We start from the raw sequence: 11,752 nt of genomic DNA, 5'->3' as shown, positions 1-11,752 counted from the left end.
ACCAACCATTCACCACCACAATGACAACGCATCACGTCCTCCCCAGGGCTTTTGAGCAGGCAAACTTTTAAAAATGCAAACCATAGCACTCCATGCTCACATTAACAATGTAATATGCTAACTCATTTTTCACTTCTGTATACTAGTCCTTTAGTTGATAGAATAAAATTTATTCTACTGAAGATACATTTGTAAGGTGTAAACTCTGGCCAGCTCCATGGGTGCAAGGCTTCACTTCCTTTTCTTTGCAGGAGTTGTCAGAGGCGTCACAATTTCTGCCAGATTGGCCCAGACTCCTTTGGAGTAGATGTTTCTGTAGCCTTCCTGCCTGCTGTATTGTTCGGAGTAGGAGTTCGTGTATCTTGCAGATTTAAACCATTCGTTGCTTGTCTGGTTGGTCAGTACAAGGTACAGAATGAAGCAGAAATAGGAGCCCAGTATGACCAACAGAAGGATGACAAAGCCCAGCATGAATACAATTCTAGGAAAGGCCAGGAAAAGTTCCTGTGAAGAGAAGGGGAAAGGAGTTAAAATCCAGGTGCTCAGGATCTCCACATCTCCTCCTAGCCTAGTCTGGCAAATAATTCTTTCTAGCAATATCACTTGCAAAATATCTGAGCTGGAAGAGACCCCCGAGGTCATGTAGCCTAGCCGCCTGCTGAAGCAGTTTGGTCATATGTCTGTCCCCTGTGAAGAAACTACAACCACATGATTACTAGTTCTACTGGTTGAGAGCTCTTACAAAAGAACTGCCCTCAAGATTGTGTTGACGGTGATTAAAAAGACAGCAAAACCATTTACAACTAATTCCCACAACACTCAAACTACTAAGACCATATTACTATTATTCTTCTCATTCTTCCTATTACCTATTTCCTTTTCTGCTTATGACTATAACCTTGTTGCTTGAATCTTTAGGATTTACATTGTTTTATTTAGTGTCCTAGTATGATTTTGATTGCTTATTTAGTATCCTATGACTATCATTAAGTGTATCTTATGATTCATGATGAATGTATTTATGATGACTATGATCATAGTTTATCACTTAAATCTTTTATGTGCACTGAGAGCTTATGCACCAAAAACAAATTCCTTGTGTGTCCAATTACACTTGGCCAATAAAGAATTCTATTCTATTCTCTCCTCTTTTCCCTTCGCTTCCTTACCATTCCATTCTTTCATTTAATGTCCTTCCTATCAATGTTTTCATGTAGTGTCCGAGACAGAGGCATGATTTCAATCCATTCTATACCCTCTCGGGCTTCTGAAATCCAGCGCTGTACCCTCCACCTCGTGAAACATGCACGAATCAGCAGTTAGTCAATATTTACCTGAATCAGGAAGAAAGTATCAACTGGATGTTCCTGACCTTGTTCATCAGTATAATGTCCCAGAGTAAGATTTGACAAAAGGACCACCTGGATGAGAAAGCCAGCTGTTACAGCTGCAATAGAAGCAGCCATGGAGGCCAAAGTCAGCAGGTAGCAAAGGAAGAACCGGATGTTGAAGGCTCCAATGCAGTTGTTGACCCAAACACAGTGGTGATCAAAACGATGTATGCAGCCACAGCACACACCTCAGCAGAAAACGGAGGAGGGTCAAAATGTTAAGAAATCATAACATTCAAAACCCAATAAGGCAGCATTTTGATCTATGGCAGGGGTGTCAAACTCAAGGCCTGTGGGTCAAGCCCGCAGGGTACTTAGATCTGGTCCTCAGCGCCACCCTGGAAGCAGTGAGGGACCAACCCGCAATGCCTCTGCCAGGGAAAATGCAGCTCGGGAGGGCAAATGCTAAATGACTCTTACTGCAGTGCCTGGATCTGGCTGGTTTTCTCACTGCGCAGGTAGGACATTCAGCATCTTGTTGAAACATCAGACCGTCATATGCATATGCATTCAGAAAGAGAAGCTGGTTGGATTTGGTGATGATACCTTGGGGGGGAAAGCAAAGATTCTTACTATACCTTACAATGAGGGCTGCAATGTCTTGGCTGTTGTGAGATTGCCTTCCTGTCCTATGCTTGAAATACCATAAAGTTAACCTTGAGGATTCACCTTTAAAGATGAAATCCACCATTTTCCTCTGAAGCAAATTTCTCCTGCTCTGTATTAAGATAAACATCTGGGCTGCTCTTCACATCCCTTAACTGCAGAACAGATACGCCCAGCTAACTTTCACGCATCACGCATCCATCTGATTCACTTAACAACTGTGGCAAGAAAGGTAGTAAAATGGGACAAAACTCACTTAATAAATGTCTCAGTAACAGAAATTTTGGCCTTCATTGTGGTTGTAAGTCAAGGACCTGTATATCAGCAATCGGGCCTCTTAAGTACATATATCGGGTAAGACTCCAAGCGGTATTCAAGCCTTAAGGTTAAGGTTCTACTGGCATGGAAAGAGAAGAAGTTTTACCCCAAACCATCACTCAGTGCACGGCCAGCCAGCAGGGGCACCATCAACCGCTCAGGAGAGTGCCAGTGTCCAAGAGCTGAGATTGAAAGGAAAAGGGTCTCACCTGGGTTACTTTTGGAGCAGAGGATGAAGAAAGTGGCATTCACAGCCAACAGGAGGTAAGGAAGGAGGAGGATGAGCCTGCTGAACTGCAGCTCTTGGCCGTAGATGAACACTTCCCAGGTATACTCGCCATAAACCAGCCCTTCCAAGATCAAGTGCAGGACCACAAAGAAAGAATTTCTGCAGCAAGGAGAGAATGGGATGCATTTCTTCTCCCCGTTTTTAAGGGAAAGGGAACTGCCTCTGACCTGAGATTGCCCATCAGGCCTCAAAATCTGTTCTAACTCAGAATTCAATACAGACACCGTAGGTGAATTCACCTTGCCTGGCAGCTGCATTTGCAAAGCAGGCCAAGGCTGGTTCTGCTTTTTGTAGATTTAGAGTGGCATATTTATTCATTTCTTTGGCTTGTATCCTTTCCAAAGACCATCCCCTTAGAAGGATCCAAATGTAGGAACTTCTGCTAAGATTGGGTGGCCCAAAGAATTAGAAGGTGAGCTAGGACCACCAAATGACTGCCATTCTGTCTAGGTTAAGAAGAAAGAGGGCAATAGTCCAGCAGACCTCGTCCCAAACAAAATGTAAAGATCAACCTGATACCACAAAATTGTAGGCAATATAAAACCAGAAGGTGAGTATGTAGAAGGGACATTGCAAGTTTGAACAACACGGGAAGCCATTTTACCAAGCTAGGATGTTCCCAGGGTTCATTAATGCCAATATTCACAAATGCCAGAGAATGGAGCCAATAAAGGAACAGAAGGGCAATACCGGGAATGGAAGAGTCCATGAATTGCCTTCTGAGCTGCTCTATGAACTGGAGCTGGAATTACATAGGAGAGCACCTGCATCAAAGGAGAAAAAGGCGACACAATTATTTAAAAAAGGAAAGGTGAGGGTGAGAAGCAGAGATAAACTCACTCAAAAAACCTGCAAGCTCATAGCTCTAGAATCCTTAGGAACCTAAGGAGGGAGATTCTAGCAAACTGCCAAATGTGATGCTAACCTTGTCAATCAGCAATTCAAGAGGCCCTAAGATGGAAAGGGTCATTGCTGAGCCAATCTTCCACATCTTTAGAAAAGAAAGAACAACAGGAGAAAATGATCCCATCAACAAAGAGAGAATGCAACTACCCCACACTTCTTCCAGGGTATTTTAATTAGGATCCTATGTGAAATGATGTCATATACTGAAACATCTCCCAAGAGACCCATACAGCTCCCATTCCATCCTAATAATATTCTCGGTATTTAGACAGCACTGGTCATTCTTTTTGCTGATTTCTGGCAGTGCTTGGGTAAGGAAAATGTAGCCATCCTGATTCAATCTGATCTCTCAACAATTTTCAGTATCATCAGCTTCTGGATTAACCGCAAGGGTTGAGAATAGGGTTCATCCTTTTCTGTGGATAGATCTAGCTGGAGATGATAGGTGGGAGGAGAAGAAACCAAGAGATCCCTCTTATGATGGGTATAACAAGGCTCAAGGCTCTCATCCCTCTTGTTTAATATCCACACGAGGCCACTGGGTGAGGCCATTGGTTTGTGGGATGCATGATATTCAGATGTGCATTTTAGCCACAGGTTGGCCAAGTGATGCTATCAAGATATTGTCCCAAACAGTGTTTGAAGGCTGAATTAGTCTATATGGGGAGAAATAGCCTTAGAAAGCAAGTCCTTTCTCTCTATTCTTTAAAACACCGTCCCTCCTGAGGTTTGCAGGGACCTCCTCCTGCCCCTTTTCAAACAAGTCTTTGAAAAGAATACAGCCAGGTCAAGACCTGGCTGTATCTCCCCAGGCCTTGGGTTAGAGCCGGTGATGGATCCATCGTATGATATTGTTTCAAAATGGTTTCTCCCCGGCTTTGTGGTAATGTTTGCATTTATTTCTGTACTTTGTTAGTTGTCCAAAGTTGAAACAGATTGGAGCAGCCTGTAAATTTCATAAATCAATAAGTTCATTTCAGGAAATGATATACAAGCAGCATTTCCATCTTCTTCCACGAAAGGAGCTGATGTTCACGCTTAAGGAAATGATTCTGGGAACTTTGATTTTGCTCCTTACTAGAGCAGAGGCTGCAAATAAAGGAAGGGATGGAGGTTGACCTACAAAATGCTGGAAGGAGGAGCAGCTATAATAGTGGGCCTTCCTTCCTTTCTCCTAACCATCCAGTGTGATGGGTAGTGTAGAAATCTGACAAATAAAAATAATATGTGACTGGACTGGGGCCCAAGCCAGATATGTGAAGATCGGTGTTGGGAGGACAGAAACTGGTACACAGCTGGATGCCCCTTACTTGAGTTGTGCCCCTGATGAGTCTCCAAGAGAAGCTTTGTTCCCGTCGGGAGGAGACACAGATCGCCGCGCTGAGCAGCACCAGGCCAAGATACAGGCCGAAGAGGATCACGAAGTCCATCTCGCCCTGCAAAATCCATATGCACCTTAGCAGGAGGTTGCCTGCTGCCTGACCTCCCCTATGGGCCCAAGGAGACACGCTGGCATGGCTTCCACATCTGTGCTCCCAGGTAGGGTCAGCCGGGCTCTGTCCAGGCACGCCCACAGAGAGGGGAACGGTCCTCCCCACCTGCAGTTTATGTGGGGCAACGTGGGAATGGGCTACAGGTGTCTAGGGGAATATACAGGTAGTCCTCAATATATGACCCCAATTGAGCCCAACATTCCAATTACTAAATAAGACACTTAAGTAAATTTTGTCCCAGTTGTTAAATGAATCACTGCAGTTCTTAATTTAGTAACATGGGTCATTAAGTGAATCTGGCTTCCCCATTGACTTTGCTTGTCAGGTCACAAAAGAATCACGTGACCACCGTAAACCGTCATAAATAGGAGTCGGTTGCCAAGCGGCTGAATTTAGTTCACGTGACCATAGGGACGCTGCAGTGGCCTTAGGTGTGAAAAATGGTCATGTCACTTTTCGGTGCCGTTGTGATTTCGAACGGTCAATAAACGAACCGTCGAGGACTACCTGTAACAGCGCCCCTCCCCACGCCGTTCCTGGCAGCTACATGTAAGGGAGTCAGCGCGGCGAGTCAGGAGGTGGGAGGCCTCGCAGCGGGCCAGGCCGCTTCCTCCCCGGAGACTCCAGAAGGGCCGCGCAGACCCGCAGCGGCTGTTCGTCGGGACCGAGAAGGCCCCCCCGCCGCCCGCTCTTATGGCGGCATCTACGGCGAAGGGCCGCCCCTCATTTCGAGATCCCTTCCCTGCAACCCCCGAGAGGCCCCAGGGGAGACCAGGGGCCCCCGCCGCGTCGCTTAGCAACGGGCCCGCTACCGGCAATTTCGCTGATCCTCGGAAAGGGCGCCGCCATGACAGTCTGAAGGAGGGCGGGCAGAGGCGGGGCAAGACGGTTATCCAATCCGCGAGCGCCGGAGCCGGCGGTCTTCGTGATGTCACGCTGCCGCGCGCGAGAAGCAGGATGGGAATTGTAGGAAGCTGCCCCGAGGCCGGAGGGAGAAACTAGGGCTGGATGCGGAAGGGCGACGGAAATAAGAGGATCCGGTGGAGGGTCGCTTTCCTTTCGGCCTCGCTCTGCGCTGCGCTTCCGCGGCCGTAACACCACAGGCAGGAGGGTCTCCGGGGGGATCGGGAGCGGTTGACGTAGCATCGCAAACACACAATGTTTAACAACAAGAAGAAAAGATCTAGCCACAAGCAAACTAAGTGCTAACGACCAGATGGATATCATCCTTCCACACGCCCCGCCCCCCAATCCCATCAGAAACAATCCTTCCATTGCTCCCCCCCATCTGGGAATCAGACTCAGAAGGCACCCTGGAGGTCTTCTAGTCCAGCCCCCTGCTCAACCAGGAGACCCTAAACCAGTGATGGCGAATCTTTTCGACACCAAGTGCCCAAATTGGGTCGTGTGTGGATGTGGGCACACCGGAGCGCCAGAAACCCAAAGACCAGCCGGCCGGCCCTCACATGCCTATTTTTGATCCATTTTTGACCTGAAAAACGGCCAGAAAACGACCCGAAAAATGTTTTTTTGCCATTTTCCGGTGCCTGTGAAGACCATCCGGAAACCAGAAGAGCAGCTGGCGACAACACATGTGCTCACAGAGGGCTCTCTCTGCCACCTCTGGCACACCTGCCAAAGGTTCACCATCACAGCCCTAAACTATTTCAGACAAGTGATTGTTACAGAGACTGTTAGTCTCTTCTTCAAAGCTTCCAGTGATGGAACCCCCACAACGTCTGAGGTCAAGCTGTTCCGCTAGTTAATTGTTAGGAAGTTTCCCCTTAACTCCAGGTTGCTCAGTCTGATTAGTTTCCATCCATTCTGTCTTGTCCTGCCCTCTGGTGCTTTGGAGAATAAGTTGACACCCTCCTCTTCTTTGTGGAAGCCCCTCAAATATTGGAATACTGCTATCATGCCACTCCTAATTCTTCTTTTCTGTAGACTAGCAAGTGATGAAGCTTCCTGGATGAGAAACAGAGCATTTTCTTCTTTCTCCTCAAAGGACAAAAAACAACAGTCCAGTCACCTTTTGAAAAAACACCTTCCAGACAGCCAGAATGTAAATACAAGATGTAAAACATGCCACAGGGCAGCTACCAGGGCAGAGAGGAATTTCTGAGCCATACCAGGTGACCCAGGACCCCCACAACAGGCCCAACACACAGTTGTTAAATGAATCTGACTTCCCCGTTGACTTTGCTCGTCGGAAGGTTGCAAAAGTGGATCAGATGACCCCCTGGGACACTGCAACCGTTATAAATCTCAACCTCAATAGTAGTAACTGTGAGAGGGATCTTGGGATACTAGTGGACAACCATTTAAACATGAGCCAGAAGTGTGCAGCAGCTGACAAAAAAGCCAACACAGTTCTAGGCTACATAAACAGAGGGGTAGAATTAAGTTCACGTGAAGTGTTAATACCACTTTACAAAGCCGGCAAGACCACACTTGGAATACTGCATTCAGTTTTGGTCGCCACGATGTAAAAAAGATATGGAGACTCTAGAAAGAGTGCAGAGAAGAGCAACAAAGAGGATTAGAGATGACTGGAGGCTAAAACATACGAAGAACGGTTGCAGGAACGGTTGCAGGTATGTCTCGTTTAATGGAAAAAAGGACTAGGAGACATGATAGCAGTGTTCCAATATCTCAGGGGTTGCCACAAAAAAGAGGCACCCAAAGGTAGGAGAAGAAGCAATGGGTGGAAACTAACCAAGGAGAGAAGCAACTTAGAACTGAGAGGAAATTTCCTGACAGAACAATTAATCAGTGGAACAGAAGTTGTCTCCAGAGGTTGTGAATGCCCCAACACTGGAGGTCTTTAAGAAGATGTTGGACAGCCATTTGTCTGAAACAGTATAGGGTTTCCTGCCTATGCAGGGGGTTGGACTAGAAGACCTCCAAGGACCCTTTCAACTTTGCTATTGTGTTGTATTAAATATGAGTCAGTTGCCAAGTGGTTGAATTTGGTTCATGTGACTTGGGGATGCTGCAGTGGTCTTAAGTGTGAAAAATAGTCATCAGTCACGTTTTTTCAGTGCTGTTGTAACTTTGAACAGACTAAATGAACTTGTAAGTTGAGGACTACCTGTATTTGATTTTAAGCCACATCTACTGGATGGAGGACATGAGGACTTAACAGAGTATATGTCCTCTTTTGCCAGACATGGGGTAACCCTACTTGTGCACGGCTGCGAACTGACCTGCAATGGGCCGATGGGATGGTCAGCTCTGCCCTTCAGCCCCGGAGATGTTTTGACTCGGAAGGGGCCAGCGAGGTGGCTCCATGGCTCACTCACTCTGGAAGCTTCTGGCCATCACAGTTGTGTATCACTACAATCCCCATGAACTGTTTATAGGGCACAGCCCACAGTGAGTATGCAAGGGAGCAGCACCTCCATCTCTCTCTCTCTCTCTCAGTTGCTGAGCTTCTCAATCCCTCTGCTCTGCTGCCCATCCAGCCCAGGCCAGGCTCGCTTCTCCCTGCCTAGGCTGGGCTGCAAAGGATGGCCCTATTAAGTTACTGCCCTGGAGAGCATTTGCCATGGAAACTCAGCCACTTGCCCCGTGGGTCTGTAACTGATCCAGGAGCGCCAAAGCTCTGCCGGAGAGCTCCTTCCCAGCTGCTGGTGCTGTTTGGCCTTACAGGAAACAAGTAAGCTTTCAAAGGGGGAGGGGGCGAGGGAAGAGAAGCACTTGGCAGACCTGGTCTTTCCAAATTGGACTTTTCCACCTTCATCTCCTTGAAGTCTTCATCTGTATCATTTTCTTGGCAACTGGACATTGGCTTCTTGCGACTTCCTGCCGAGCTTGTCTGCTTAGCCAGTCTTGACCCAGCTTGGTTGCTGAGGCTAGCCAGGTACTGCCACCTGCTGAGGTTCTGGCACTTGGCGCTACAGGTCGTCCTCGTTTAGCGAACCACAGTTGAGACTGTCCTTGTCGTTAAGAGAAGTGGTCACTGAGCAAAACAATGTCTGTGTTTAGTTTGCTTGACCGAAATGTGAGTCATAAAGTTACTTTTTCATCACCTTCATAACGGTGACTAGTCACTAAATGAGGAGGACTGTGTGAACATCATTGAGTTATCCACCTGGCAATGTGGTCTTGTAAGAAGCTGCCCTGCGGATCTTCTGTGTGGGGCTGAAAGTGGACCTTCATCGCTCAAGGAGATTCCAGCCTCCTGATGCACCTTAGTGATCCAGGTGTCCCATCTCAGGCAGGAAGAGGGCTGGAATGCTCCCTTCCAGCTTCTTAAGCTCTAAGAAGCCAAGTGGTTTTTGTCCCTAGTGGGACCAGTCTATCAGGGCAACCTGGTCTACCCAAATATGGGACGAGGAGCATACTGCTTTCGCCTTTCAGCCCCAATCCAGGAGCTTTTGCAAGCAGTCGCTTTTGCAACAAACTATTTTTGTGTTGAATGTATGTGTTGTCGACAAAGAAATAAAGGGAGGCTAGATGCATTTCAAGCTATTCAGCTCTCATCAGCTAGCCATACCCTTCTGGGATTTGAACCTGGGCTGCTTACATATTAGGTAGATGTATTAACCTCTAAGCGACAGGCTCTCCTGGCTTTATCGGCTATACCAGGGGAGAAATTAAGTGGTGTTTTTTTCTGGTGGGACCGGTCTATCAGGACAACTTTGTCTACCCAGTTATGGGATGCCTTTCAGCCCCAATCCAGGGGCCTTTGCAGGCAGTCACTTTTGTATTTTTGTGTTGCATTTATGTTTTCCTGACAAAGAAATAAAGGGAGACTAGTATAGATCTATTTCAAGCTATTTAGCTCTCATCAGATAGCCATACCCTTCTGGGATTCTGTGCTTAGAGGTTAAATAGAGGTTAAACCGAAGACAAATACCTTATGTGTGCAATCACTTGGCCAATAAAGAACCTATTCTATTCGATTCCTATTCCTATTCAGTTCTGTTCCATTCTGTTACCCTAACCTACCCTACCCTACTCTTCATGGAGGAAACTTGCTCTCCATCACTCCCAACCAGGTTGGGATGTAGTTGTTGACCGTGTGACTCTTATCCTGGACCAGCTAATTAAATTCATCCTCATTGCTCCTGCCAGACATTGAAAGTGTGCTGCTAAGGCAACGGTCCCCAAACTTTGCTGCTTGGTGGTCCAGCTGTGGGGGGGGAGGGGATTGAAGGGAACTGGGCTGTGTAAGTGCAGCTCAACTTATGTGAGTGGCACACAGGCGCACGCAGTTCAACTGCAAGTTGAATTGTGCACGCATGCACCAGAGGTGGGTTCCTACCAGTTCGCACCTATTCGGTAGAACCGGTTTGTTAAATCTACCGAACCGGTTAGAAGAGGTCCCACCAGTGGACCTGGAAAGTAGGCCACACCTACAGAAGAGGTTCCAATTTTTTTTGAAACCCACCACTGGTCCTTGTATATGATTATTCTACACTGTCATGCTCATATTTATAAAACTCAGTGCCTCTGTGAAAGGTAAGGATGACTACTGCGTTTGTGGTGCAATCAGAACATTGTGTGTGTTGAAGTTGTTTTAACGCAAACCAAAGATGCCTTTTAAAAAACAAGTTTACATCATATACTTATGCATGCCAATGCTGTGTGTGAGGTAATTTAAGGTGGTTCTGACAAGTGTCGTCGGCATCTTCATATCCAGTCACATGGGCAGCAAGCCACTCCCATCCGGTTACATGGGCGGCAAGCCACTCCCACAAAGGAGGCCACACCCACAGAGTAGGTTCGAACAATTTTTAAAACCCACCACAGGCATGCACACATGTGTGCCAGCCACTGCACATGCAAGTTGAGCTGCAAGCGTGTGCGTGTGCATGCTGGCCATGTGGCCCGATTGCAAATAGGCCATGGATGGTAGTGGTGGCTCAGTGGCCTGGGGGCTGGAGACGATGCCCCCCACACACAACCGAGAGGCACTTTTAGAGCTACTTGGTTTTGTCCAAAGAAGGGTACATTGGAAGCCAAGAAGAGGCTCTCTTCACATACATTATTTTGAAACGCCTGTTGATCATTGGAGTGTAATAGCCTCTTTTTTAGCATTTCGGAGGCCTAGCAAGAGAGTCGGTCAGGTTTTCAGTTCTGGGTTCTCGCCCAAAGGCTGCGATCTTGCACAGCCCTCTTGAAAGGAGCAGAAGTTGCCGAAGAATTTTGTCAGTGGACTTACACTGTTTTGTTTGGAACATGTGCAGGAGAGCTGCTCTGATGGCTCTTTGGGTGGAGACACCATTTTGCAAAGGAGTGTACAGGTAGTCCTCAATTTACAACATTTACATTTTGTTTAGCAACCGTTCTGAGTTACAATGGCACCCCCAAAAATTTGATTTATGGCAGTTTTTCACACTTAGGAACATTGCAGCATCATGTGATCAAGAGTCTGACACTTGGCATCTGACTCACATTTAAGATGGTCGCAGTGTCCCCGGGGGTCATGAGATCCCCTTTTGCTTCCTTCTGACAAGCAAAATCAATGGGAAAACCAGTTTCACTTAACAATTGTGTTCCTTATTTAACAACTGCAGTGATTCCCTTAATAACTGTGGCAAGAAAGTTCGTAAAATGGAGCAAAATTCACTTAACAAATTCCCGCTTAGTAATAGAAATTTTGGGCTCAGTTGCAGTCGTAAATCAAGGACTACTGCACAATTCCTCCCATTGCTTTTGTTCTTCTAATTGCTTCCTGCCAATGTGTTAAGTGTGGGTCCGTGCATGTGTGAATGTATTCAATATGTATGATCCCAAATCTC

The 11,752-nt window shown here is 46.8% G+C and overlaps 1 protein-coding gene across 3 annotated transcripts; it reads right to left on the bottom strand.

Annotated features, from left to right (window-relative positions):
- Positions 1–149: 149 nt before the first annotated feature.
- ZDHHC4 (zDHHC palmitoyltransferase 4) lies at positions 150–5,911 on the bottom strand. 3 transcript variants are annotated; one of them, XM_014074924.2, is made up of 8 exons: positions 5,816–5,911; positions 4,821–4,946; positions 3,530–3,595; positions 3,295–3,368; positions 2,525–2,703; positions 1,812–1,937; positions 1,335–1,579; positions 150–504 (listed from the first exon to the last, which is right to left on the bottom strand). In XM_014074924.2, the coding sequence occupies exons 2-8, from the start codon at positions 4,938–4,940 to the stop codon at positions 232–234; spliced, it is 1,083 nt and encodes a 360-aa protein (XP_013930399.2). In that variant the 5' UTR covers positions 4,941–4,946; positions 5,816–5,911; the 3' UTR covers positions 150–231. The 3 variants fall into 3 exon arrangements, 2 of the variants coding, with proteins under 2 accessions (XP_013930399.2, XP_013930401.2); XR_015698461.1 differs by having other exon boundaries at positions 366–504; positions 1,170–1,579; XM_014074926.2 differs by lacking the exon at positions 3,530–3,595.
- Between the last annotated feature and the right edge of the window lie 5,841 nt (positions 5,912–11,752).

The sequence above is a fragment of the Thamnophis sirtalis genome, unplaced genomic scaffold, assembly GCF_051295495.1.
Source record: "Thamnophis sirtalis isolate CommonGarterSnake01/CBP01778 unplaced genomic scaffold, rThaSir2_p1.2 scaffold_14, whole genome shotgun sequence".
In the NCBI taxonomy this organism is placed as follows: Eukaryota; Metazoa; Chordata; class Lepidosauria; order Squamata; family Natricidae; genus Thamnophis; species Thamnophis sirtalis.
The sequence above is the reverse complement of the archived record's forward strand: the minus strand, read 5'-3'. Positions and strand labels throughout refer to the sequence as shown.